The sequence below is a fragment of the Salvelinus alpinus genome, chromosome 5 (genome assembly GCF_045679555.1).
Source record: "Salvelinus alpinus chromosome 5, SLU_Salpinus.1, whole genome shotgun sequence".
NCBI lineage: Eukaryota > Metazoa > Chordata > Actinopteri > Salmoniformes > Salmonidae > Salvelinus > Salvelinus alpinus.
This window is the reverse complement of record NC_092090.1, coordinates 85,967,577-85,994,866: the sequence shown is the minus strand read 5'-3', so window position 1 is coordinate 85,994,866 and position 27,290 is coordinate 85,967,577. Positions and strand designations below refer to the sequence as shown.

The following is a 27,290-nucleotide window of genomic DNA, read 5'->3' as shown; positions in this document are numbered from 1 at the left end:
TAGTATTACACTGACTTGATTACTGTAGTTTCTAAAGTTAAGGTACAATATATTTATTGTAAATAATATAGAAAACAGGTTACTCGCCCATCAGGGAGAATATTGTTTATAAATATTTGTTTGAGTATTGACTGGTTTATATACACAATGTAATATTAATCCATTTAACCAGGGTTGCAAAATTCCAGTAACTTTCCCAAAAGTCCCAGCTTTTCCAGAAATCGTGGTTTGAGAATTCACAACTTCCTGTTTATTCCGTCTTGATTCTGAAAATCTTTCAACCAGGACTTCTGGAAAACCTGAGGATTTTGGGAAAGTTACCAGAATTTTGCATCACTCATGGAAACTGCATAATCCTTTGGGCTAATAAATATTTGCATCCTTAGTTTGAGGCTAATAAACGTTTGCATCCTGGCTAATAAACATTTATTCACAGGCAAGGTTCACCCCTTTGAGGACATTTCTGGCCAAAAATAAAGTACATTGACAGAATATAATGAGTTTTATAGCTAGTATTTTCTGCACAGATTTGAACTATTATGCACCATGAAAATGTCACCCTCGGTGACCACTATGTGGTCTGCAAAAAAAATAATGGTTGTTGAGGGTCGATCTGACCAATGTGCTCTGCAGATCCAATGTATACACATTTATTAACAAGTAGAATGATTTATTACAAAATATGTACAGGTCAACATAATTATTCTTATACATACTGTAAATAGTTCAATTATGAACAAAAACACGTACAAATATGAACCATTCATTAAGTACAATTTCAACAGCAACTATACTGTATTGAGTGACATCATAGAATACAGCTACCTTCTATTTCCAGTAACACCTATGACAGTGACATCACAACAAAATTGCCAAGAACTTTTAAACACAAAAACCTGGTTTAACCCATAAGATGACACATTCCAAAACTATTCCAATTACTCCATGTCTTGGTCACAGCTTGTATTTCTTGTGGTGATTCCGGAGAAGAAGGTGGCAGGAGATCCTGTTCCATCAGTGCTTAGCAGAGGGGCCTGAGAAAAGAACATAAGATCCGCTCGACGGTTCAGTGAGAGAAGAGGACAGAAAGGCCGTGTATCGAACATATGAAGGAGGATTGGTTTGAGACTGAACTCACCTGGAGTGTTGTTGGCTGTTCATACAAAGTACAGTTCTGCATCCCTGGACGGTTCCTGAAAGGTTCCTCCTCCACATCACTGTGGTCCGGGGTGGGAGACATGGAGAATTTGACTGGATTGATAGTAGCCAGAAGAGCAGGCATGGTGAAACAAGACAAGAAGCGAGCCTTCAGGAGGAGGTAGCCCGGGTTATGGATGAAACGCTCTGCCACGAGGCTCCGCATTGCCGCTACCTGCTGCTCCTCTTCCTGGTTTTCTTTCTCCTCTGGGCGCAGGACCAGCATGGCACTAATTGCCAATGTAATTTTACATTTCAGGAGACTCGACAGAGTATTCAGGCTGCTGACAAAGGGGGGAAGGTAGGGTAGAGTGACATCCAACTCCGGAAGCGCAATTCCATTCTTGCCATTCAACCACTCGCTCACTTTGGCCGGGTCCTCCATGAACATCAGCTTGGGATCAAACTGTATTACTTCTGGATTGCGGGGTGGAGGGACACGTTTAGGGGGGTAAAGCTGCATGATTCGGAAGGCTCCCTGAGGGAATGAGGCCGGAAGAGAGCCTGGAGGGACGTTGAGGACGAAAGCCTGTGGCGGGCCAGTCTGTGGTCTAATGGGAGCCGAGACGACCTTGTTCATGGGAACAGAGAGAACAGGTGACACTGCATTGAGCTGGGGACCAGTGGTTGCCACAGTCTGCAGGACTGGGTTAGTCATTCTCATGCTGTTCACTGGGTTGGTCATCCTTGGAGCAGTGTTGCTTATGAAGGTAGTGGAGGTGGAGGGAGAGGAGAAAACAGATGGGGAGGCAGTTCCCTGTGCTATGGATGACGCAGAGGGAGATGGGCAGACATGGGTCACATTGTAGGAGCCCTGTGCTGCAACAGCATTTAGTGTTAGAGGGACTTGCTGGTTGATAATAACAGGTGATGGACAAGCAGGTGCAAAAGTATTTGCTGGTAGATTCTGAGGTGTCATCTGAATGCCAATGCCACTGATTGGCACAAGTCCATTGCGCGTCAGGACCCAGGCAGTTTGTGGAGGGGACAGAATTATGTTAGAAAGTTGGCCAACCAGGTTTCCTTTGGGAGGACTTTGCGTACGGGCTTTCTTGCGTTTAGGCGACTGTTCCACTGACTTTTTAGCAATTGCAGCATCCTTAACCTCTTTGGGGGCCTGTGATTTCTCAGTAGGTTTGAGATTGCGTTTCTTTGCTGAAAGATTCTCATTTACCTGAACATTCACCCTGTCTATTATGGTTGAGGATTGGACAGGAGCAGGGAGTATAGGTTGGCTGGGGGTGGAAGGTATGGGTCGGCTGGGGGTAGAGGGTCCGGGTTGGGTAAGTGTAGAAGGCATGAGTTGTTGTCTGGAAGTTGGAGTGAATGGGACCGTAGGATGTGGGGTGGACTGTACTACAGGCTGTCCAATGACAAAGGTATGAGGGATCATCTTCACAAGTTGACTGTTCTGTTGCTGGCTGTTCTGCTGCTCGTTTCCCTTCCGGTTCAGCATACTGGCTACCGTTCTGGGACCATGCCGTTGCTTAGTTTTTTTGAATAAAGCTAGAATAAAGTAAAGAGTCATTTATGTTAAACGTAATTCACATATGGGTGTAATTACAACAATTATAAAAATAAATTGTACATTTAATATCAACGAATAGATTTGTTGTTTTTAAATACTTTGCAGTTGACCATCGCTGATCGGGGTGCTGAAGCTCTTAGCTAATTAATAAGTGATTTTTGGTGGCGAGAGCATGCAGAAAAAGGAAGTGACTGCCCCTCAGCCTTGTTTCTCAACTTTTGTAGTTCATTTTTTTTTGTCTTCAACGCGTAGGAACATAGTGCACTGGTCTTCAAGCGCAAAAACATCATAAAAAAGGTATCTGATAGAGGTCAATTCATCCACAAACACAAATATAATTTTATATACATTTTAAAATGGCTGCATTTTCATAAATAAAAAAAGAATAACCACGAAGCCCATTCAAAACAGCATGGGAAACGATACGGAAGTAAAGATCACTTTCACAGGGTATGACATATTCAATGCGATATACAAACATAATATGTTACCCGGTTTCGCTTCCCAAGATCTGTGTCCCATGAGTACCGCCTGAAACAGATAAATTGACATCACAATTGCTCTGTTCAAATTGCTTATACAGTGCATTTGGAAAGTATTAAGACCCCTTTACTTTGGTTACCTTACAGCCTTATTCTAAAATTGATTAAATTGTTCACCAAAGAGTGAGGCACTCTCGTATTCAGGCCAAAGAGTTCAATCTTGGTTTCATCAGACCAGAGAATCTTGTTTCTCATGGTCAGAGTCCTTTAGGTTGTTTTTTTAGCAAACTCCAAGAGGGCGGTCATGTGCATTTTACTGAGTGGATTCCATCTGGCCACTCTACCATAAAGGCTTGATTGGTGGAGTGCTGCTGAGATAGTTGTCCTTCTGGAAGGTTCTCCCATCTCCACAGAGGAAATCTGGAGCTCTGTCAGAGTAACCATCGGGTTTGTTAGTCACTACCCTGACCCAAGACCCTCCTCCCCGATTGCTCAGTTTGGCCAGGCGGCCAGCTCTAGGAAGAGTCTTGGTGGGTCCAAACTTCTCCCTTTTAAGAATGATTTAGGCCACTTTTTTCTTTGGGACCTTCAACCCTGCATACATGTTTTTGTACCCTTCCCCAGATCTGTGCCTCGACACAATCTTGTCTCGGAGCTCTACGAAAAATTCCTTCGACCTCATGGCTTGGTTTTTGCTCTGACATGCACTGTCAACTGTGGGACCTTATATAGACAGGTGTGTGCCTTTCCAAATCATGTCCAATCAATTGAATTTACGACAGGTGGACTCCAATCAAGTTGTAGAAACATCTCAAGGATGATCAGTGGAAACAGGATGCACCTGAGTTCAATTTCGCATCTCACGCAAGGGTCTGAATACTTATGTAAATATGGTTCTTTTTATAAATGTGCAAAAATGTCTAAAAAAAACTTTGCGCTTTGTCATTATGGGGTATTGTGTGTAGATTGATGAGGGAAAACATGATTTAATCAATTTTAGAATAAGTCTGTAACGTAACAAAATGTGGAAAAAGTCAAGGGGTCTGAATACTTTCCGAATGCACAGTAAGTAGCAATTATTATAGATGCAAAAACCTAAAACTGTAAAGGTTTTAAAGTATGAGGACTTTTTGTTAATGGTGTAGTAAATTATACTCACTTGTTTGTTACGCATTTTAATTATCTGCTTACAGCCCTCAGCATCCACACGGAGGACCTGTTTCAGATCGCATTAGAAAATGCATAATGTAAAATGTTCATATGATCAGGATCGGCTGACAATGGATTCAAAATATGGAATTATCAGTTAACCCTTTCTTGATATTCTGGACTGAGGTTATGATGCATTAATTGTGTACCATAATAGCTAGTCATGCGCTCTTGATATGCCAATAAAGAACATATGTTGTAAAATGTGTTCCATTTTTCCTGTATGTAGCTTGAAGTCATTCGTGTTTGTCTATCAGCATTAGAATACTTGCCAGAATTTCTGCATAGGCCTAGGCGCTCGCATCCATAAGAAAAACCCAACTAACATAATGGCATTATTGTGCTCATTCATATAAAAATGTTGCCCCCCCTTGGTTCATTCCCTACCTGAAGAAAGAACAAGAACACTGGGGTCATGGAGAGTCCAATGCTCTCTGATCTCTCTCGCACCATGTCAGCTACAAACACAAGAGAAAGTATGATCAATTTAGAGTCATATACACTGACTATATTACTACTATTTCCATGACCAGGTGAAAGTTATGATCCCCTATTGATGTCACTTATTAAATCCACTTAAAATCAGTGCAGATGGAGGGTAGAGGAGATGAGTTAAAGGATTTTTATGCCTTGAGACAGTTTAGACATGGATTGTGTATGTTTGCCATTCAGAAGGTGAATGGGCAAGACAAAATACTTAAGTCCCTTTGAACGGGGTATGGTAGTAGGTGCCGCCAGGCGCACCGTTTTGTGTCAAGAACTGCAACGCTTCTAGGTTTTTCACGCTCAACAATTTCCCGTGTGTCAAGAATGGTCCACCACCCAAAGGACACCCAGCCAACTTGACAACTGTGGGAAGCATTGAAGTCAACATGGGCCAGTATATGGAATGCTTTCGACACATTGTACACTACCGGTGAAAAGTTTTAAAACACCTACTCATTCAACGGTTTTTCTTTATTTGTACTATTTTCTACATTGTAGAATAATAGTGAAGACAAACTATGAAATAACACATATGGAATCATGTAGTAACCAAAAAAAGTGTTAAACAAATCAAAATATATTTGAGATTCTTAAAATAGCCACCCTTTGCCTTGATGACAGCTTTGCACACTCTTGGCATTCTCTAAACCAGCTTCATGAGGCAGTCACCTGGAATGCATTTCAATTAACAGGTGTGCCTTCTTAAAAGTTCATTTATTTCCTTCTTAAAGCATTTCAGAAGGAAACGTTGATTTGTGACAGGGGGGGTATACGGAAAATAGCCCTATTTGGTAAAATACCAAGTCCATATTATGGCAAGAACAGCTCAAATAAGCAAAGAGAAACGGCAGTCCATCACTACCTTAAGACATGAAGGTCAGTCAATATGGAACATTTCGAAAAAACTTTGAACGTTTCTTCAAGTGCAGTCACAAAAACCATCAAGCGCTATGATGAAACTGGCTCTAATGAGGACCGCCACAGGAATGGAAGACCCAGAGTTACCTCTGCTGCAGAGGATAAGCTCATTAGAGTTACCAGTATCAGAATTTGCAGCCCAAATAAATGCTTCGGAGTTCAAGTAACAGACACATCTCAACATCAACTGTTCAGAGGAGGCTGTGTGAATCAGGCCTTCATGGTCGAATTGCTGCAAAGAAACCACTACTAAAAGACACCAATAAGAAGAAAAGACTTGCTTGGGCCAAGAAACACGAGCAATGGACGTTAGATCGGTGGAAATTTGTCCTTTGGTCTGGAGTCTAAATTGGAGATTTTTGGTTCCAACCGCCATGTCTTTGTGAGACACGGTGTGCGTGTATGGATTATCTCCGCATGTGTATTTAACACCGTAAAGCATGGAGGAGGAGGTGTTATGGTGTGGGGGAATTTTGCTGGTGACATTGTTTGAGATGAATTCTAAATTAAAGGCAGACTTAACCAGCATGGCTACCACAGCCTTCTGCAGCGATACGCCATCCCATCTGGTTTGGGCTTAGTGGGACTATCATTTGTTTTTCAACAGGTCAATGACCCAACACACCTCCAGGCTGTGTAAGGGCTATTTTACCAAGGAGGGTAATTGAGTGCTGCATCAGATGACCTGACCTCCACAATCCCCCAACCTCAACCAAATTGAGATGGTTTGTGATGAGTTGGACTGCAGAGTGAAGGAAAAGCAGTCAACAAGTACTCAGCATATGTGGGAACTCCTTCAAGACTGTTGGAAAAACATTCCAGGTGAAGCTTGTTGAGAGAATGCCAAGAGTGTGCAAAGCTGTCATCAAGGGAAAGGGTGGCTATTTTAAGAATCTCAAATATAAAATATATTTTGATTTGTTTTAACACTTTTTTGGTTACTACATGATTCCATATGTGTTATTTCATAGTTTTGATGTCTTCACTATTATTCTACAATGTAGAAAATAGTAAAAATCAAGAAAAAACTTTGAATGAGTAGGTGTTCTAAATATTTTGACCGGTAGTGTAGAGTTAATTCATCAGGGCATGGAGGCTGATCTGAGGGCAAAAAGGGGGGGGGGGGGGGGTGCAACTCAATATTAGGAAGGTGCTCCTAATGTTTGGTATACTCAGTGTATATATGGAGTTTAGCCAATGCGGTATATGTCTGAATGTTCCAAGAGCGGCACTTTTCTCCTCCATAGCTGTTGCTAAGTGATAATTGAAGCTTCCGCATTGTGCTGTTTATTTGCAATTTGTTGACATCACAACACAGTACAGACTTGGATACACATTATCCTGAATGCTAATCAATAAAAACATATGTTAAATTCGCAGCTCTGTTTTGCTTGTTTACAGTGGCTAATTTCAGAGGGAACCGTCAGAGGCACTCTCGTATTGTTACATCACCAACATGTATAGAATAAAGGCGCTAACATAGCAGCCATTTTAAAACCTGGCCAAACTACCACCATACCCCTTTCAAAGGCAATTCAATCTTTTGTCTTGCATACTCACCCTCTGAATGGAACACATACACAATCCATGTCTCAATTGTCTTGAGGCTTCAAAATCCTTCTTTAACCTGTTTCCTCCCCTTCATCTACACGGACTGAAGTGGATTTAAGAAGTGATATCACTTAGGGATCATAGCTTTAACCTGGTCATTCTACGGCATGGAAAGAGCAGGTGTTCGTAATGTTTTGTACACTTACTCTATATAACTCAGGATCAAGTCAAGTCCTTGGTTCAGTCTTCCAAAACCCATTATTTAACAACAAGAAAGCTCATTTTACTTACCTACAATTGAGAGAAGTTTGGATGTATTGCCTGTGACAACTCATAAAGTACCTTCACTGAGCTTGTTTGAAGAGATTGGTGGGGGCATAAGCACATTGCCCACCCAGGGAGTGACTGCCAACTGAAGGGAATAGTTGAGAGTGGTGTAGGTTTCACTGTTGGCAGAGGAGTCCTTTTGCCTTGAGCAATTGTGAGGCGTCCCCTGGTCACTGCTTGTAGACCCAGTGTTTTTCTGCAGACATGTACAGTAACAGTCAAAAGTTTGGACACACCTACTCAGTCAAGGGTTTTTCTTTATTTTTTACATTGTAGAATAATAGTGAAGACATCAAAACTATGAAATAACACAAATCAAAATATTTTTTATATTTGAGATTCTTCAAAGTAGCCACCCTTTGCCTTGATGACAGCTTTGCACTCTCTTGGCATTCCCTCAACCAGCTTCATGAGGAATGCTTTTCCAACTGTCTTGAAGGAGTTCCCACATAGACCTTTTTGGCTGCTTTTCCTTCACTCTGTGGGACAACTCATCCCAAACCATCTCAATTGGGTTGAGGTCGGGTGATTGTGGAGGTCAGGTCATCTGATCCAGCACTCCATCACTCTCCTTGCTCAAATAGACCTTACACAGCCTGGAGGTGCGTTTTGGGTCATTGTCCTGTTGAAAAACAAATGAAAGTCCCACTAAGCGCAAACCAGATGGGATGGCGTAATGCTGTGATAGCCATGCTGGTTAAGTATGCCTTGAATTTTGAATAAATCACAGAGAGCGTCAACAGCAAAGCACCCCCACACCTCCTCCTCCATGCTTCACGGTTGGAACCACACATGCGGAGTTAATCCGTTCACCTACTCTGCTTCTTACAAAGCCACGGCGGTTGGAACCAAAAATCTCAAATTTGGATTCAGATCAAAGGACAGATTTCCACCAGTCTAATGGCCATTGCTTGTTTTTCTTGGCCCAAGCAAGTCTCTTCTTATTGGTGTCCTTTAGTAGTGGTTTCTTTGCAGCAATTCGACCATGAAGGTCTGATTCTGAACAGTTGATGTTGAGATATGTCTGTTACTTGCACTCTGTGAAGAATTTATTTGGGATGCAATCTGAGGTCCAGTTAACTCTAATGACCTTATCCAGGTCTTCCTTTCCTGTGGCGGTCCCCAAGAGAGCCAGTTTCATCATAGCGCTTGATGGTTTTTGCGACTGCACTTGAAGAAACGTTCAAAGTTCTTGAAATTTTCTGCCTTGACTGACCTTCATGTCCTAAAAGTAATGATGGACTGTCGTTTCTCTTTGCTTATTTGAGCTGTTCTTGCCATAATATGGACTTGTTATTTTACCAAATAGGGCTATCTTCTGTATACCACCCCTACCTTGTCACAACACAACTGATTGGCTCAAACACATTAAGGAAAGAAATTCCACAAATTAACTTTTAACAAGGCAGACCTGTTAATTGAAATGCATTCCAGGTGACTACCTCATGAAGATGGTTGAGAGAATGCTATGAGTGTGCAAAGCTGTCATCAAGGCAAAGGGTGGCTACTTTAAAGAATCTCAAATATATTTTGATTTGTTTAACACTTTTTGGGTTACTACATGATTCGGTATGTGTTATTTCATAGTTTAGATGTCTTCACTATTATTCTACAATGTAGAAAAAAGTAAAAATAAAGAAAAACCCTTGAATGAGTAGGTGTGTCCAAACTTTTGACTGGTACTGTACATAGAAAACAGAAGACACACATCACAGGCTTTATGAGGAGAAGACCTCTGTATTAACAAAGCTCAATCTCCATCATCGATTGAGCTAGATAGGCTATGCAATGAAACCTTAGAGCACACAACTATTTTAACACACTGTTCTTACATAGATTCAAGCTTTTACTATATTTATTTGTATGAAACAGTCTCTGTTTCACCACATTAAGAGAGGCTAAATGAAAATATTGTTGTAATTTTTGAGTGTCACCTGGTGACTTACATGTTTTGTGGCATTTGTTTTCTTCCAAGTGATCAGGTTCCTCACCTCTCCATAGCATACCTGGAGCATGGCCAGGTCACTGTTGCAATCCTTTAGAAGGAACACATACAGAGAATGTCACATGCTGCTTTACTTAAGTCAAAGCAGGAATCAATCGGTTAGCCAGCTAACTTTACTACATATTCTAAAATAAGAATCATATTTCTGAGTTAATAAACAAAGAGACTCACTTTAAAATGAGCTACACAGCTGATGAATGATTGAATGTTTATTAAATGTTAACTGCCTAGTGATCCCATTTTGTGATACATTCAGATTAAGTTAATATGTAGCTATGGTTACTGATGCAGATCTAGTCTCTGCTTTATGATGGTGGTATTTGGGAACAAAATGACAATGGTTGCATTCATTTTAAGTTGACAACTTCATAAAGGCCCGTCTAGGGATGGGTGTTCAAAATCTGCATACGCTATACACATAATGGTGCAACGAATCACATGACTGTTAATAAATAAATGCTGGTACCTTCTTTGCCAGGATTGGGGGGTTTTGTCCAATGACAGTGGCAGCAGGCTTGCCAAAGCGGTCCAGGACGGTGGAGCGTACCACCATGAACTTGCGTGCTGCGGCCTGGCTGTCCGTCGCTGCCTGCTCTTGTGTTGTGTACTTGCTGGGCCGTTCAACCATCACAATCCTCACCATCCCTTCAAACTGCTTCTCTCGCATGGGGATCCATTGCTCCATGTCTGGTTGGGTGTAGTCTTCAAAAATGTCACTTTCCTGATCAGATTCGTACAGTTCAAAGAACTTCTGTTTCTTCTCGTCGTCACTGTCCATAAATTCCATCTTGACGCTCTCCTCTTCATCGGCGCTTGAGTGCACATCATCGTCTAGCCTCTTCAGCCTACTCTTGATGCTCCTCACAGCCACTGCCTTTCTCCTCTGCAATCCTCTTCTACTTCTGTCCCTCCGAGGTCTGGGCTGTTTACAAAAATAAGAGAGTAATTAACTGTATGTCCAGTGTCACAGACTGAGTTGAGAAGGACAATAAGGCTACATAGTCAACACTCACCTTGTACCCTGTCATTCTCCTCCACTGTTGAAGGACCTGGCAGTCAATTCTGTTAGGCATTTCAGCAGCTATCTTAGCCCATTTACCTATAGAAAAGGACAAAATAAACTGTTAGACCTGATTATCAAGAAAGGTAACCTGATTCTTTTGATATATTTTCTATGCGAGTCAGCTTTCTATAGCAGTTCCTACGTCCATATTTCTCCACCAATTGTCGAAGTTGCGCCTTTTCCTCCTCGTCAAATGGCCCCTTCTTCACGTTCCCAATCAGGACGTCCACATACCTACAGAATGAAACAGAGGTTTGTCAGTGACCGTATGTTCTAATTAAGCAAGGCCCGAGGGGTGTAGTATATGGCCAATATACCACGGCTAAGGGCTTTTCTTACACACAATGCAACGCGGAGTGCCTGGATACAGCGCTTAGCCGTGGTATATTGGCCATATAACACAAACCCCTGAGGTGCCTTATTGCTATTATAAACTGGTTACCAACGTAGAGTAGTAAAAATATTTTTGTCATACCGTGATATACGATCTGATATACGATGGCTGCAGGGTCTAAAATTAACACCCCGCCACCTGCGGGTAGATTTTGGCATTGGCGTTTGAGATGTCTATTTCACCAGCCATGTTGGCGGGTGGTCAGGGCTCCCCAGTGTGAGCATTTCACTCGCATTTGTGAATAAAAATAGTCAAGTATGATCACATTTATAGTCAAATAAACGATGCAGTAGCTGTTTTCAAAGTATTTCTGCCGTTTAGTTTCATAGCTGGTAAATTAGTCGCACATAGTCAAACTACGAATCCTATACAGCCTATTGCACTTCGAGCTGCAACACTGCCTGGCTGGGGACTGTGCGCATGTAAAGAGCTGAGTGACAGATTCATTTTTAGAAGCACTGCGCACAGGCATAAAAGTTGGTCTAATTTACTTGAAACCAAAATCTACTGAAGTGAGATTTTGTCCTTGTGTTTCTTGGCTATTTACATTGTTTTTCTATGTTTGAGTTTCAACTGCTAGGGAAGAGAAGACAACGCTTCTACTAGTCAGACTCTCACAGGCACAAACATAACTGGAGTCGCACTACCATGGTAACCTCATTTTTTGTCTCATCTGTGATATTTTGGTTAAAAAGACTCCGGTCACAAAAAAATGAAATTAAACAATATACCACGTTACGTCTTACTAGTAATACATTTGTTTTAGAAACATTACAAAGCATGCTCATCCATTTTTTTGGTGTTGTGTAATTTTAGCAGAATTTAAAAAATATTTTGTCTGAAGGGGGAAAAAAGGCAACACTTAACTTGACGCCCAGCGTCATAACACATTGTGACAGTCATCATAACCATGTCATAACAGCTACATAACTTGTCATAATATGGTCATAACACTTATGATATTTAGACCTGTTGTGACTATATTGCATTATTTTATGGAAGGTTATGCCACATACATAAGAGTGTGAAAACCCACAAAACCTACCAAACATGGCAAAACATTCCATTTCACCATAGCCTACTTGTCAGTAATATGTTTGCTATAAAATATTTTCTGAAATTGACCATTTTAAATTATCATTGTAATTGCATACAAATTGATGTCAGACATGCACCTAGCCCAGTGCTCTGTTACTGATGACTGGAATGAATGCAGGAGCAGGACTAGACACCCTCTTTTTGACTGATGACTGACATAAGGGCATGTATGTGATAGGCCTATCTGGCTTATACAGTGGGGCAAAAAAGTATTTAGTCAGCCACCAATTGTGCAAGTTCTCCCACTTAAAAAGATGAGAGAGGCCTGTAATTTTCATCATAGGTACACTTCAACTATGACAGACAAAATGAGGAAAAAGAATCCAGAAAATCACATTGTAGGATTTATGAATTTATTTGCAAATTATGGTGAAAAATAAGTATTTGGTCACCTACAAACAAGCAAGATTTCTGGCTCTCACAGACCTGTAACTTCTTCTTTAAGAGGCTCCTCTGTCCTCCACTCGTTACCTGTATTAATGGCACCTGTTTGAACTTGTTATCAGTATAAAAGACACCTGTCCACAACCTCAAACAGTCACACTCTAAACTCCACTATGGCCAAGACCAAAGAGCTATCACAGGACACCAGAAACAAAATTGTAGACCTGCACCAGGCTGGGAAGACTGAATCTGCAATAAGTAAGCAGCTTGGTTTGAAGAAATCAACTGTGGGAGCAATTATTAGGAAATGGAAGACATACAAGACCACTGATAATCTCCCTCGATCTGGGGCTCCACGCAAGATCTCACCCCGTGGGGTCAAAATGATCACAAGAACGGTGAGCATAAATCCCAGAACCACACGGAGGGACCTAGTGAATGACCTGCAGAGAGCTGGGACCAAAGTAACAAAGCCTACCATCAGTAACACACTACGCCACCAGGGACTCAAATCCTGCAGTGCCAGACGTGTCCTCCTGCTTAAGCCAGTACATGTCCAGGCCCGTCTGAAGTTTGCTAGAGAGCATTTGGATGATCCAGAAGAGGATTGGGAGAATGTCATATGGTCAGATGAAACCAAAATAGAACTTTTTGGTAAAAACTCAACTGGTCGTGTTTGGAGGACAAAGAATGCTGAGTTGCATCCAAAGAACACCATACCTACTGTGAAGCATGGGGGTGGAAACATCATGCTTTGGGGCTGTTTTTCTGCAAAGGGACCAGGACGACTGATCCGTGTAAAGGAAAGAATGAATGGGGCCATGTATCGTGAGATTTTGAGTGAAAACCTCCTTCCATCAGCAAGGGCATTGAAGATGAAACGTGGCTGGGTCTTTCAGCATGACAATGATCCCAAACACACCGCCCGGGCAACGAAGGATTGGCTTCGTAAGAAGAATTTCAAGGTCCTGGAGTGGCCTAGCCAGTCTCCAGATCTCAACCCCATAGAAAATCTTTGGAGGGAGTTGAAAGTCCGTGTTGCCCAGCAACAGCCCCAAAACATCACTGCTCTAGAGGAGATCTGCATGGAGGAATGGGCCAAAATACCAGCAACAGTGTGTGAAAACCTTGTGAAGACTTACAGAAAACGTTTGACCTCTGTCATTGCCAATAAAGGGTATATAACAAAGTATTGAGATAAACTTTTGTTATTGACCAAATACTTATTTTCCACCATAATTTGCAAATAAATTCATTAAAAATCCTACAATGTGATTTTCTGGATTTTTTCCCCTAATTTTGTCTGTCATAGTTGAAATGTACCTATGATGAAAAAAGATGAGAGAGGCCTCTATTTAAGTGGGAGAACTTGCACAATTGGTGGCTGACTAAATACTTTTTTGCCCCACTGTATATGATTATGATGGTCATAATGCTTCTTGACAGTGTCAGTGTATTTTCTTAGTCCAAGTAAAGAGACACAGGATGGTCATTATACTTCATCATGAAGTGCATTCATTGTCAGTGAATGTCGTGAGAGTTTGGTCAATGCGTTGGCTCTATCGAGCAGAGTCAATATTAGTCCTCACCTGTCCCTACACTGGCCATCATTTCTGCCAGGCACATCCTGACGCATCTTCCACCAGTTCCCCGCCCCGTGTTTAGCCACTGCTCTCAGTAGCATCTGCAACAACATACAAAAATCAGAGCACAACTTATATTATCAAATATTTATACTGTACATATGGGGACATCACAAAATGTCCTTGGAACAGATTAGATGAAGCTAAAGATACTATTCCCAACAAAAAAGCCAAAAATCCTCCTGCCCATACCTCATCTTCTTCTTTAGACCAATAGCCTTTCGTGAGGGTGGGGTCCAGAACCTGAGTCCACCGATACATCAGCTGGCATGAATCCCGGCCCTCCATGAAATAGGAGACTGGAGTACAACAGAAATCATGGAGAAAGCAAGCTGAATTCCCAGAACCCAACACATGATGCACTACCATGACAAGCTACAGTATCTTGTATTGAACAAGCACTTTTTCTAAAGAGAAAAATCAGTAGAGTAGAGCAGTGGACAGTAACCTGAGAGCTTTTCATTTCTATTTTTGTCATTTAGCAGACCCTCTTATCCAGAGCGATTTACAGTAGTGAGTGCATACAATTTCATCAGTTATCAATTCACGCTCCTACTGGAGCCTTACAAAGAAGGGGACATAGCTGGGGACAACAATAACAACTGTCATCGATGTGCACCAACAATAACATAGATGATGAGTAAAAGCCAAGGTGTACATTAGGTGGTGGGGACTTACTCTGGGTGTAAGGGATGTAGTTCCCTATCCGCATCTTCTCCACCAGCTCTCTAAGGATGTCATCCTCCACTCTGCCCCACATCCTCCTCTTGAAGTCGGTGCAGATGTAGCGTTGGTATGTCTGGAGACACATGAAGGCTGTCCTGTTGGTCTGTGTGTGACAGACAGGGGAGAGGACATGAGTTCAGAATGGATAAACCTGAATAGTTTACACATTCAAAGAAATTGGTCATGTTAGGACGTTCAGGGAATTTCACTTGACCTACCTACTACCGAGAAACTTAACGGTTCAGTATCAGGTACTTCGCTCTAAACAAAGTCCAATCAATCAATCAAACTGTACAAATCAGGACTAGAAATATCACCTCTGGATCCCACTGATAGGAGAGCGTAACAATCATGAGGCTATTTGACCAATATTGTCTGCTCTTACCCCAAGTTCATCAGCAATCTGATCCCAGTTGTGGTGCCCATATTTCACAGCAACTTTCTTGAGCATCTCAATTTCGTCTTCCTTCCAACTGGCTTTGTTAATGGAGGGATGCAGGTAGTTCTGCCAAAAGCTTTTTATGTCCTCTGCTTCACGGATGGCTTCAAACTGGATAGGAATAAGATGTTAGCATCAACATTTAGGCCTTTTTAACAATAGCAAAACAAACACATGAATGGAGGAGAAGACAGCAGTTACTCGACCCACATCAATATTGGAAATCTTTTGCCAGTCATGGTCATCATAGCGGCCACCCATCAGCTCATCCTCCTTCAGTGCACTGCAAGGGAAAGCAGATCCGGCAACAGTTATATAGCAATGGTTTGACTCAAGAACCACAAAAGGAGTTGGAGTCTATGAACATTACAATACATATGGATTAAACAATTCAATCCATTTAATCTCTTCATGTAAAGTGAGAACAAACACAAAACAGACATGTCTGACAAGATAGCCGGTGTCATCTTGGAATTAATAGGCTAGATTGTTATTTCCCGTAAAATAGTTGATGGTAATCACCCGATGGCCTCAATGTCCTTTTCGATTTCAGTGATTTGTTTCCGCAGGATTAGCTTTTCCACGTTTTCAGCTTTGGCCATTTTCTGTGTAAGGTATTCAACCCTTTGAGACAAAATCATGTCATTCATGTAGGCCAATTTGTTAACACCAATCCTAAAAATGTTTACCTACATTTCATAAACCCTATGTAAAAATCTGAAGTTTTGCTCCTGTGATTTTCAAAATGTAGCAAATAAGACATTCCCATTATCAAAAGATACCATTCAGGGGAAAACAATCACCCTTTACTTACTTGGACAGCTTGGGCTGTATCATGCGTTTCATGCTGTCTTTGACCACAGCATTTATCAGCAGAGTCTTCTGCCACCCCTCCCCTGAAAAATATTTAAAGTCACTCTCCGATAATGGTGATGTCACTTAACAAGGATGCAAGGAGCACTAAGGTCTAACAATTATTATTTTTAGGCTCACATCTTTTCATCTTGACGTCGTCAGTAGGTCTGATTCTTTTACTCATCTTCTCCCTGGTTTCTGGATTAGCGGGTGGGCCCTGTGGGAATTAGAGAGGCAATGTAAAATCATGTAGGTATAACCCCTTGACCATGCTCATATTGTACTGAATCAGAACTCATCCTTACCAGAAATGTGACTTTATCTCTGAAATAGGGCTTCAGAAAGCTCCCCAAGAAAAGCTTCAGTGTGGGTTCTCCAGATGTGGTAGCCTGGGGAGTTCCTGTGCCAGATAGCTGAGACATAATCTCTTTCTGTAGGGAAAAACGACAAAAATTATTACATCGCATGGACATTGCACAGCTCAGAGCAAAAACTTGAAAAGATTAATTGAACAGATTTCAGACTGCACCTTTAAGAGAAGCTGTGGGCTATTAGTTATTGGTCTCTTACTTGTTGCTGTTGATTGTCTGTTAACAGTCGCTCCAGGTCCTCTAATTTCTCTTTCAACACTTCCTGATAAACCAGGTTAATTTGCAGACATGTATCTGTGTTCTGGGGTAGGTCCAGCTCCTCAGCACTGTCCTCTTCGCTCTACCAGACATGGGAGAAAGGATAGCGCAAGGCCATGTTACAGTAACCTTACATCATGTGACAAACCGAAAACTGGAGTGCTGGAATTGTGAAAATGCTAATCAATACTAACCAATTCTGTTGCACTTCCTTGGCCATCCACATCTGTTTCAACACATTATAAAAGGGGTCACACTCACTCCCGGTATAAATGTATACTAGCAGGAAAACTTAAATCCATGAAACAATGAATAACCTGTCGAAACAACACAAGGCAAGGGCCTTGGCTCCCTGACAGAATCACAGCATTAAATGCACCTGGACCAAGAGTGCACTCCAACTCTTCAATCTCTCTCTGTATTCGCTCCCGCTCTGCCTCCAGGTTCCCCAGAGGACCCTAGAAGAGCAGGTTGACATTATTTCTCAAATCACCTGAAATAAATCATGGTCACAAGGTAATATTGGTGATGTCAATAAGTCTTACCAAATCTTCTGGTTGAGAAGCATTGTCGTCTGATCCATCATCTGACAGCAGTGAAAGAAATTACAGATTTAAGAAGCATGCCAAGGAGTTTTGAAGGCTAAATTGTATTCTATGATTAGTGCAGAAGTCAGGGTGTCCTCTCTATACAAGCCCACTGCAACAATGTTTTAACATGCTTTAGATACCAACCAGATGCACAACTATCTGAAGATAGTAGTTCAATGCCAGAATTGCTTTCGGGTCCAAGGTTTTGCTCCAGCGCCAAAATCTGGCGTTCGATTCTCTCCCTCTGTGCAAGAAGGTCATCCGAGGACATAATGAATGAGGCACCTTTTAAAAACAATGGGTAATGAATGATAACAAAACCAGGGATCAGCTAACAGCACAAATTACACTGAAAATACAGTAGCTAGCTAGTTAAGTTAACCTAAACATTACACTAGTAACAACATAGCTACAGATTGTTACACCAGATAATGTGATTTAAACAAAGATGTTTGGTTTCCATTACTGGGAGTTACAGAATAGGTACTGTTTGTAACCCATTCATAGACGCTAACATAAGTGCATTCAGAAATTATTCAGCAAAATTTCCCGCATTTTGTTACGTTACAGCATTGTCCTAAAACGGATTAACAAAAAAAAGAAAAATCCTCATCAATCTACAGACAATACCCCATAAAGACAAAGAATAAACAGATTTTTTGAAATGTTTGCAAATGTACTAAAATTTTAAACCAGAAATCTTATTTACATAAGTATTCAGACCCTTTGCTATGAGACACGAAATTGAGCTCAGGTGCATCCTGTTTCCATTGATCATCCTTGAGATGTTTCTACAACTTGATTGTGGAGTCCACCTGTGGTAAATTCAAATGATTGGACATAATTTGGAAAGGCACATAACTGTCTACATAAGGTTCCACATTTGACAGTGTATGTCACAGCAAAAACCAAGCCATGAGGTCGAAGGAATTGTCATTAAGAGCTCCGAGACAGGATTATGTCGAGGCACAGATCTGGGAAAGGGTACCAAAAAATGTCTGTAGCATTGAAGGTCTCCAAGAACACAGTGGCCTCCATCATTCTTAAATGGAAGAAGTTTGAACCACCAAGACTCTTCCTAGAGTGGGCCGCCTGGCCAAACTGAGCCATCAGGGAAGAAGGGCCTAGGTCAGGGAGGTGACCAAGAACCCGATGGTCACTCTGACAGAGCTCCAGAGTTCCTCTGTGGAGATGGGAGAACGTTCCAGAAGGACAACCATCTCTGCAGCACTCCACCAATCAGGTCTTTATGGTAGAGTGGCCAGACGGAAGCCACTCCTCAATAAAAAACACATGACAGCCCGCTTGGAGTTTGCCAAAAGGCAGCTGTCTGGTCTGATGAAATCAAGATTTAACTCTTTGGCCTGAATGCCAAGCGTCACATGTGGACTTGAACCCAATCGAATATCTCTGGCGAGACCTGAAAATAGCTGTGACGCTCCCCATCCAACCTGACAGAGCTTGAGAGGATCTGCAAAGAAGAATTGGAGAAACTCTAGGTTTTAATCGCTGCCAAATGTGCTTCAACAAAGTACTGAGTAAAGGGTCTGAATAATTATGTAAATGTGATAAGTTTGCTAAAAATAAAAAACTGTCTTTGCTTTATATTTTTATGGGGTATTGTAATTAGATGTATTAAGTAAAAACAATTTAATCAATTTTAGAGTAAGACTACAACGTAACAAAATGTGTAAAAAGTCAAGGGGTCTGATTACTTTCCGAATGCACTGTACCTTTAGTGCCTATTGACGATAGTATCTTCTGGCTGGGACTTTTGCTAAGAGTTCAAATGCTCGTTCTGAACGTTAAAACCAGTTCAGGGAACAGAAGAGAAAACTGTACAATAAAAAAAAATTATTGGGACAAAATCAGAACAAAGTAATTTATACTGTTCCGGAAAAGAACCATTATTTTAAAAGCATGGGAACTGGTTAATAACTTTGTTTTACGTTCCAGGCATTTTTCCCCAGTCCTGCAATAAAATGCAATAAAGCACCTATGCAAAGCCCTCATTCCAGTGTATGCCTTCCTGACAGCTGAAAATCTTTGCCAGTGTGTGTGTGTGTGTGTAGGCTACCAGCCCCTCCCCCTCCAAAGCATAGCCTGCTGACGTTACAAGTGTGATTCAGAAATTAGGGAGAGAAATACTTAGAGAAGAATGGATTAACTTTTTCATTGCTAGTTTATTTTTTGTTTTTTTACCTTCATTTAGCTAGCTAGGCAAGTCAGATAAGAACAAATTCTTATTTACAATGACGGCCTACAGGGGAACAGTGGGTTAACTCTTGGCGCACAGATCCCTTTAGCGGGATAATTTGTGTCAACATCCGCTGAATTGCAGAGCGCCAAATTCTAACTAAATTACTACAAATATTTAATTTCATGAAATCACAAGTGCAATATACCAAAACACAGCTTAGCTTGTTGTTAATCCATCTGTCCTGTCAGATTTTGAAAATATGCTTTACAGCTAAAGCAATCCAAGCGTTTGTGTGAGGACATCGATCAGTAGACAAAACATTACAAACAGCTAGCAGCAAAGTAGCTTGGTCACAAAAGTCAGAAAGGCAATAAAATGAATTGCTTACCTTTGATGATCTTCGGATGTTTGCACTCACGAGACTCCCAGTTACACAATAAATGTTAGTTTTGTTCGATAAAGATAATTTTTATATCCAAAAACCTCCATTTGGTTGGCGCGTTTTGTTGAGTAATCCACAGGCTCGTGCAGGTCATGACGGGCAGACGAAATTCCAAATAGTATCCGTAAAGTTCGTAGAAACATGTCAAACGTTTTTTATAATCAATCCTCAGGTTGTTTTTAACATAAATAATCGATCATATTTCAACCGGACGGTAAACTATTCAATACAAGAGAGAAAGAAAATGTCGAGCTCACACTATCGTGCGCATGAACTAATCGAAGGACATCTGGCAGTCCACTGACGCGATGTGATAAATCTCGCTCATTTTTCGGAATAAAAGCTTGAAACTATGTCTAAAGACTGTTCACACCCTGTGGAAGCCATAGGAAAAGGAATCCGGTTGTTATCCCTTTAAATGGAGGAAAGGCAGGCAATGGAACAGGGATTTTTCAAAATAAGAGGCACTTCCTGGTTGGATTTCCTCAGGTTTTCGCCTGCAAAATCAGTTCTGTTATACTCACATTTTCTATCCTAATCTGCCAATTATATGCATATTCTAGCATCTGGGCCTGAGAAATAGGCCGTTTACTTTGGGAACGTTATTTTTCCAAACATAAAAATACTGCCCCCTAGCTTCAAGAGGTTTAACTGCCTTGTTCAGGGGCAGAACGACACATTTTTACCTTGTCAGCTCAGGGATTCGATCCAGCAACCTTTCAGTTACTGGCCCAACGTTATAACCACTAAGCTACCTGCCACCCCAAGAATACTATAAATTACGTTTCACATTTTATTTATTAACTACTTTTATTATTTAAAAACTATAATAATCTGGTGCCACTCTGCACACACATAAGCTTGTTAACTAACTAGTTACATGCTGTCTGTTTACTATGACATGTAGCCTATTTTAAATGATGTTCGCTTCTTACATTTCACCTTTTTATGTAAATTCAAATACTTTACATTCAAATCCATATGGTTAGGTTTCAATACTTAAAAACCAAATTGGTAGGTTCACCACCGAGAGCATCCTGACTGGTTACATCACCGCTTGGTATGGCAACTGCTCGGCCTCCGACCGCAAGGTACTACACAGAGGGTAGTGTGTACAGCCCAGTACATCACTGGGTCCAAGCTTCCTGCCATCAAGGACCTCTATACCAGGCAGTGTCAGAAGAGGGCCCAAAAAATTGCCAAAGACTCCAGCCACCCTAGTCATAAACTGTTCTCTCTGCTGCCGATAGGCAAGCGGTACCGGCGCTCCAAGTCTAGGTCCAAAAGGCTTCTTAACAGTTTCTACACCCAAGCCATAATACTCCTGCAAAGCTAATCAAAAGGCTACCTGGGCTATTTGCATTGTCCCCACAACCCCCCATTTTTACACTGCTGCTACTCTCTATTTATTATCCATGCATAGTTACTTTCCCTCAACATATTACCTAAATTACCTTGCCTAACCAGTGTCACCGCACATTGACTCTGTACTGGTACCCCCTGTATATAGCCTCACTACTGTTATTTTATTGTTGCTCCTTAATTATTTGTTTCTTAAAACTGCACTGTTGGTTAAAACTTCTTATGGCTGCAATCCCGGTAACGGGATCGATATGACAACAGCCAGTGAAAGTGCAGGGCGCCAAATTCAAAAAACAGAAATCTCATAATTAAAATTCCTCAGACATATATGTGTTTTATACCATTTTAAAGGTAATCTTGTTGTTAATCCCACCAAAGTGTCCGATTTCAAATATCCTTTTCAGCGAAAGCACTACAAACGATTATGTTAGGTCACACCAAACCACAATAAGCACAGCCATTTTTCCAAGGAAAGATAGCAGTCACAAAAAGCAGAAATATAGCTAAAATTAAATCACTAACCTTTGATGATCTTCATCAGATGACACTCATAGGACTTCATGTTACACAATGCATGCATGTTTTGTTTGATAAAGTTTATATAAAAAAATCTGAGTTTACATTGGCGCGTTACATTCACTAGTTCCAAAAACATCCAGTGATAGTGGATAGCCACATCGTTTCAACAGAAATACTCATCATAAATGTAGATGATAATACAAGTTATACACATGGAATTATAGATATACCTCTCCTTAATGCAACCGCTGTGTCAGATTTAAAAAAAACTTTACTGAAAAAGCAAACCATGCAATAATCTGAGACGGAGCTCAGAACAAGAGTCAAATTAGCCGCCATGTTGGAGTCAACAGAAACCAGAAATTACATGATAAATATTCCCTTACCTTTGATGATCTTCATCACAATGCACTCCCAGGAATCCCAGGTCCACAATAAATGCTTGATTTGTTCGATAATGTCCGTTATTTATGTCCAATTAGCTACTTTGGTTAGCGCGTTTGGTAAACAATTCCAAAGTCACAAAGCGCGTTCACTAAAACGTGACGAAATGTCCAAAAGTTCCGTAACAGTCAGTTGAAACATGTCAAACGATGTATTGAATCAATCTTTAGAATGTTGTTAACATACATCTTGAATAACGTTCCAACCGGAGAATTACATTGACTTCAGTTGAGCGATGGAACGGCGCTGCCTCTCACGTGAACGCGCGTGGTCACCTCATGGCAGTGGTTACTCATTCCTGTCTCCTTCGGCCCCCCTTCACTGTAGTCATCAGACAAAGTTCTATTGACTGTTGACATCTAGTGGAAGCCGTAGGAAGTGAAAACTCATCCATATCTCGCTGTAATTTCAATGGGAGCTTGGTTGAAAATCTACCAGCCTCAGAAAAAATCCAAACAGGAAGTGGAACTTCTCAGGTTTTTGCCTGCCATATGAGTTCTGTTATACTCACAGACATAATTCAAACAGTTTTAGAAACTTCAGAGTGTTTTCTATCCAATACTAATAATAATATGCATATATTAGCAACTATGACTGAGGACCAGGCTGTTTACTCTGGGCACCTCTGTGCACCTTTCATCCAAGCTACTCAATACTGCCCCTGCAGCCATAAGAAGTTAAGGGCTTGTAAGTAACCATTTCACAGTAAGGTCTACACCTGTTGTATTCGGTGCATGTGAAAAATAAAATTTGATTTGAGGTAGTCCAAAAAATAGATGGGTGTTGGTTAAATTGTGATTTTAATGAGCTTTGTGAGCGTTTTTTTAGGAGTGGTAGAAAAGGACATGGAGCACCAGAGCAGTTACTCAACGCTCATTGGATTTCCAATCACTCAACTCCGCTCACAACTCTAATCTGCACTGATTGGTGAAGTTAATTAAATGTTGCGCTAACACCCCCCTCCCCCCCCAAAAAAACAATTTCAGAGGTTTAAAAAGGAACAGAAAAGAACGATATAAACCGTTACTCTTTTGGGGTTTGAACCAGTTCAGAACTTTATTTTGCTGGTGGGAACAGTGGAACGGAATTAAACAAATGATGGTTCTGTTCAGAACGAAAAGATTGGAAAATAATTTAACCCGTGGTTCAAACGCATCACCTGCGATACTGTTTTGGAAACACAAGGAAGGTATCTTTCATATCAGCGAGAAATAATACAAATCTAAAAAAGGTTAAATTACTACACACATTTATAAGGTTAGTGTTTCCATATGACCATATCTTCATGTAACAGTGCTTGTTACTGGAAGACAGAGGGAAGACAGCCGCCACCTGTGATTATTAGCCATCTAGTGAGTAAGCGTAACTGGGGAGAAAGTATAGATCGTCAACTGGAGGCACACAGTTTATAGATCTGTGCAAAACTGCATCTTTTATGTTTGAAAGATTCTTTCTCGCTGATATGAAATGTGGCATATGTAACAGTATAACTTTAGTCCGTCCCCTCGCCCCGACCCTCTGCACACATCAACAACATTCACCCACGAAGCATCGTTACTCATCGCTCCACAAAAGCCTCGGCCCTCGCAGAGCAAGGGGAACCACTACTTCAAGATCTCAGAGCAAGTGACGTCACCGATTGAAAGGCTATTAGCGCGCACCACCACTAACTAGATAGCCATTTCACATCCGTTACACTCACCCCCCTTTCGACCTCCTCCTTTTCCGCAGCAACCAGTGATCCGGGTCACGGCACCAATGTAACAGTATAACTTTAAGTCCGTCCCCTCGCCCCGACCCGGGCGCGAACCAGGGACCCTCTGCACACATCAACAACAGTCACCCACGAAGCATCGTTACCCATCGCTCCACAAAAGCCGCGGCCCTTGCAGAGCAAGGGGAACCACTACTTCAAGATCTCAGAGCAAGTGACGTCACCGATTGAAAGGCTATTAGCGCGCACCACCGCTAACTAGATAGCCATTTCACATCCGGTACACATATCAGCATACACTACCGTTCAAAGGTTTGGGGTCACTTAGAAAAGTCCTTGTTTTTGAAAGAAAAGCACATTTTTTGTCCATTAAAATAACATCAAATTGATCAGAAATACAGTGTAGACATTGTTAATGACTATTGTAGCTGGAAACGGCAGATTTGTTATGGAAAAATTAATGTAATCAATTTATCACTAGCCACTTTATATTATATAATGTTTACTTACCCTACATTACTCATCTCATATGTATATACTGTACACTATACCATCTACTGCATCTTGCCATCTTGATGTAATGTATCACTAGCCACTTTAAACAATGCCACTTCATATAATGTTTTCATACCCTATATTACTCATCTCATATGTATATACTATACTCTATACCATCTACTGCATCTACTGCATCTTGATGTAATGTATCACTAGCCACTTTAAACAATGCCACTTCATATAATGTTTTCATACCCCACATTACTCATCTCATATGTATATACTGTACTCTATACCATCTACTGCATCTTGCCTATGCCGTTCGGCCATCACTCATTTATATATTTTTATGTACATATTCGTATTCATTCCTTTACACTTGTGTGTATAAGGTAGTTGTTGTGAAATTGTTAGGTTATATTACTTGTTAGATATTACTGCATGGTCGGAACTAGAGGCACAAGTATTTCGCTACGCTTGCATTAACACCTGCTAACCATTTGATTTGATTAATGTAATTGGTTCAGAGTTTGCTTTGATATTTTAACCAGCGTGTCATGATCGAGTTTGGTGACAAAATAAATTGGCAGACGGAACCCAAACCGGCTGCGCGCGTGCACCATCGTGCGCTTTCGTGCATAAATGTATTTTGTCCCCCTACACCAAACGCAATCACGACACGCATGTTAAAATTTGAAAACAAACTCTGAACCAATGGCATTAATTTGGGGACAGGTCGAAAAGCATTAAACATGTATGGCAATTTAGCTAGTTAGCTTGCACTTGCTAGCTAATTTGTCCTATTTAGCTAGCTTGCTGTTGCTAGCTAATTTGTCCTGGGATATAAACATTGAGTTGTTATTTTACCTGAAATGCACAAGGTCTTCTACTCCGACAATTAATCCACACAAAAAACGGCCAACCGAATCATTTCTAGTCATCTCTCCTCCTTCCAGGCTTTTTCATTTTTTAAATTATATAGTGATTGGCATCTACACTTTCACTACAACCGGCAAAACATTTCATCTTTCAATCACCCACGTGGGTATAACCAATGAGGAGATGGCACCTGGGTACCTGCTTCTATAAACCAATGAGAAGATGGGAGGCAGGACTTTCAGCGTGATCTGCGTCAGAAATAGGAGTTATATTTTAGCCCTTGGCAACGCAGACGCTTGTAGGCGGTGCGAGCTGTGTGGGTGCAATAATTGAATAACATGGATTTCTAAATTTATTTTGCGACACTCGCGCACGTGACGTGTCCGGGTCAGCCCTTGGCAACGCAGACAGTCGTTGGCGCGCGCGAGCAGTGTGGGTGCAATAATTGAATAATATAGATTTATACATTTATTTTGCAACGCACGCGATGCGAGCGGTGTAGTCAGCCTGTAAGGCGCTAAAGAGGGTAGTGCGTACAGCCCAGTACATCACCGGGGCCAAGCTTCCTGCCATCCAGGACCTGTATAATAGGCGGTGTCAGAGAAAAGCCCATTAAATCGTCAGAGACTCCAGTCACCCAAGTCATAGACTGTTTTCTCTGCTACTGCACTGCACGGCAAGCCGTACCGGAGCGCCAAGTCTAGGATCAAAAGTACGCTGTTGGTACTCGCTGTTTATTATCTATGCAGTCACTTCACCCCTACCTAAGTGTACAAATTACACACACTGACTCGGTACCCCCTGTATATAGCCTCGTTATTGTTACTTTAGTTTGTTATATTTTCTTAACTCTTGAATTGCACTGTTGGTTAAGGGCTGGTAAGTAAGCATTTCACCGTAAGGTCGACACTTGTATTCGGCGCATGTGACAAATAAAGTTTGATTTGTCAATAGTTACCAGTCATATACCCCACCCATTTTTAAAAAATTTCTTAAAATGTGGTTTTAAACCTAATTTTAACCACACTGCTAATCTTATGCCTACCCTTAAAATAAGACAAAGTTAATTTTTACAATATAGCCAATTTTGACTTTGTGGCTATGGTAGGTAGCTCGCAAACTAGTGGAAACTCGAGCTGGTGGGGCGTGTTGGAATCCAAGCCCATGCGCGAGCAGCAACGACAACATAACATTTGCAGCTAATTCAGTATCTACCAAACAACACTTGAAATAACCCTAATGCAAAAGCAACATCCCTCAATTTCAGCATCAGTCAAAAAGTCTGGTCTAATTTAGCTCGACTTACCAAGTGTCAAATGCAGACAGGCTAACAGATGTCTTGTTATGAGTTACAAAATATGATGTGGTAAATATTAAAACAACTGGCTCGCTAGCTAAATCCCAATGAAATTGGTTGGCATGCTTATTCGTTTAACATCTCTACGCGCCGCAAACAACACGGCTGGAACATTAACATTTTTCCCAGCATGCAATTTTGAAGGAATGAAAGTTGGTTGTTTTTAATATCGTGGCATTCATAAACAATTTAGATTAACGAATGTTCCAACTCAATTCCTTGATTAAAACAATCAAATGTAGCGTTGTAATCTTCAAATGCATGAAATACCCACAATGCGCCACAGTAAAAGTCACAGGCTTTACACTGCAGCTCCAGTTTTTCAACGTTACTCGCTATCCGGTACCCCTG

General features: G+C 41.1%; 1 protein-coding gene across 1 annotated transcript; it reads right to left on the bottom strand.

Moving 5' to 3' along the window:
* Positions 1-334: 334 nt before the first annotated feature.
* LOC139577130 (snRNA-activating protein complex subunit 4-like) lies at positions 335-27,075 on the bottom strand. Its single transcript, XM_071403977.1, has 25 exons — positions 26,889-27,075; positions 17,669-17,809; positions 17,480-17,520; positions 17,314-17,392; positions 17,129-17,160; positions 16,876-17,016; positions 16,611-16,736; positions 16,444-16,522; positions 16,265-16,346; positions 15,973-16,074; positions 15,661-15,733; positions 15,397-15,561; positions 14,964-15,114; positions 14,478-14,584; positions 14,232-14,326; positions 10,909-11,000; positions 10,717-10,802; positions 10,170-10,625; positions 9,645-9,734; positions 7,714-7,894; positions 4,804-4,874; positions 4,367-4,423; positions 3,217-3,256; positions 1,139-2,703; positions 335-1,034 (listed from the first exon to the last, which is right to left on the bottom strand). Exons 2-25 carry the CDS (start codon positions 17,793-17,795, stop codon positions 939-941), a joined length of 4,134 nt encoding a protein of 1,377 aa, XP_071260078.1. The 5' UTR covers positions 17,796-17,809; positions 26,889-27,075; the 3' UTR covers positions 335-938.
* Positions 27,076-27,290: the final 215 nt, after the last annotated feature.

Bases quoted from the DNA above. Each gene is read 5' to 3' on its own strand.
- LOC139577130 (XM_071403977.1), bottom strand. From the start codon at position 17,795: ATGTCCTCGGATGACCTTCTTGCACAGAGGGAGAGAATCGAACGCCAG. The intron at 11,001-14,231 runs GTGAGGACTAAT...TTCATTCTGTAG, and splicing joins GATGGCCAGTGTAGGGACAG to GTATGTGGACGTCCTGATTG. The intron at 10,803-10,908 runs GTAGGAACTGCT...CCTTTTCTATAG, and splicing joins ATTGGTGGAGAAATATGGAC to GTAAATGGGCTAAGATAGCT.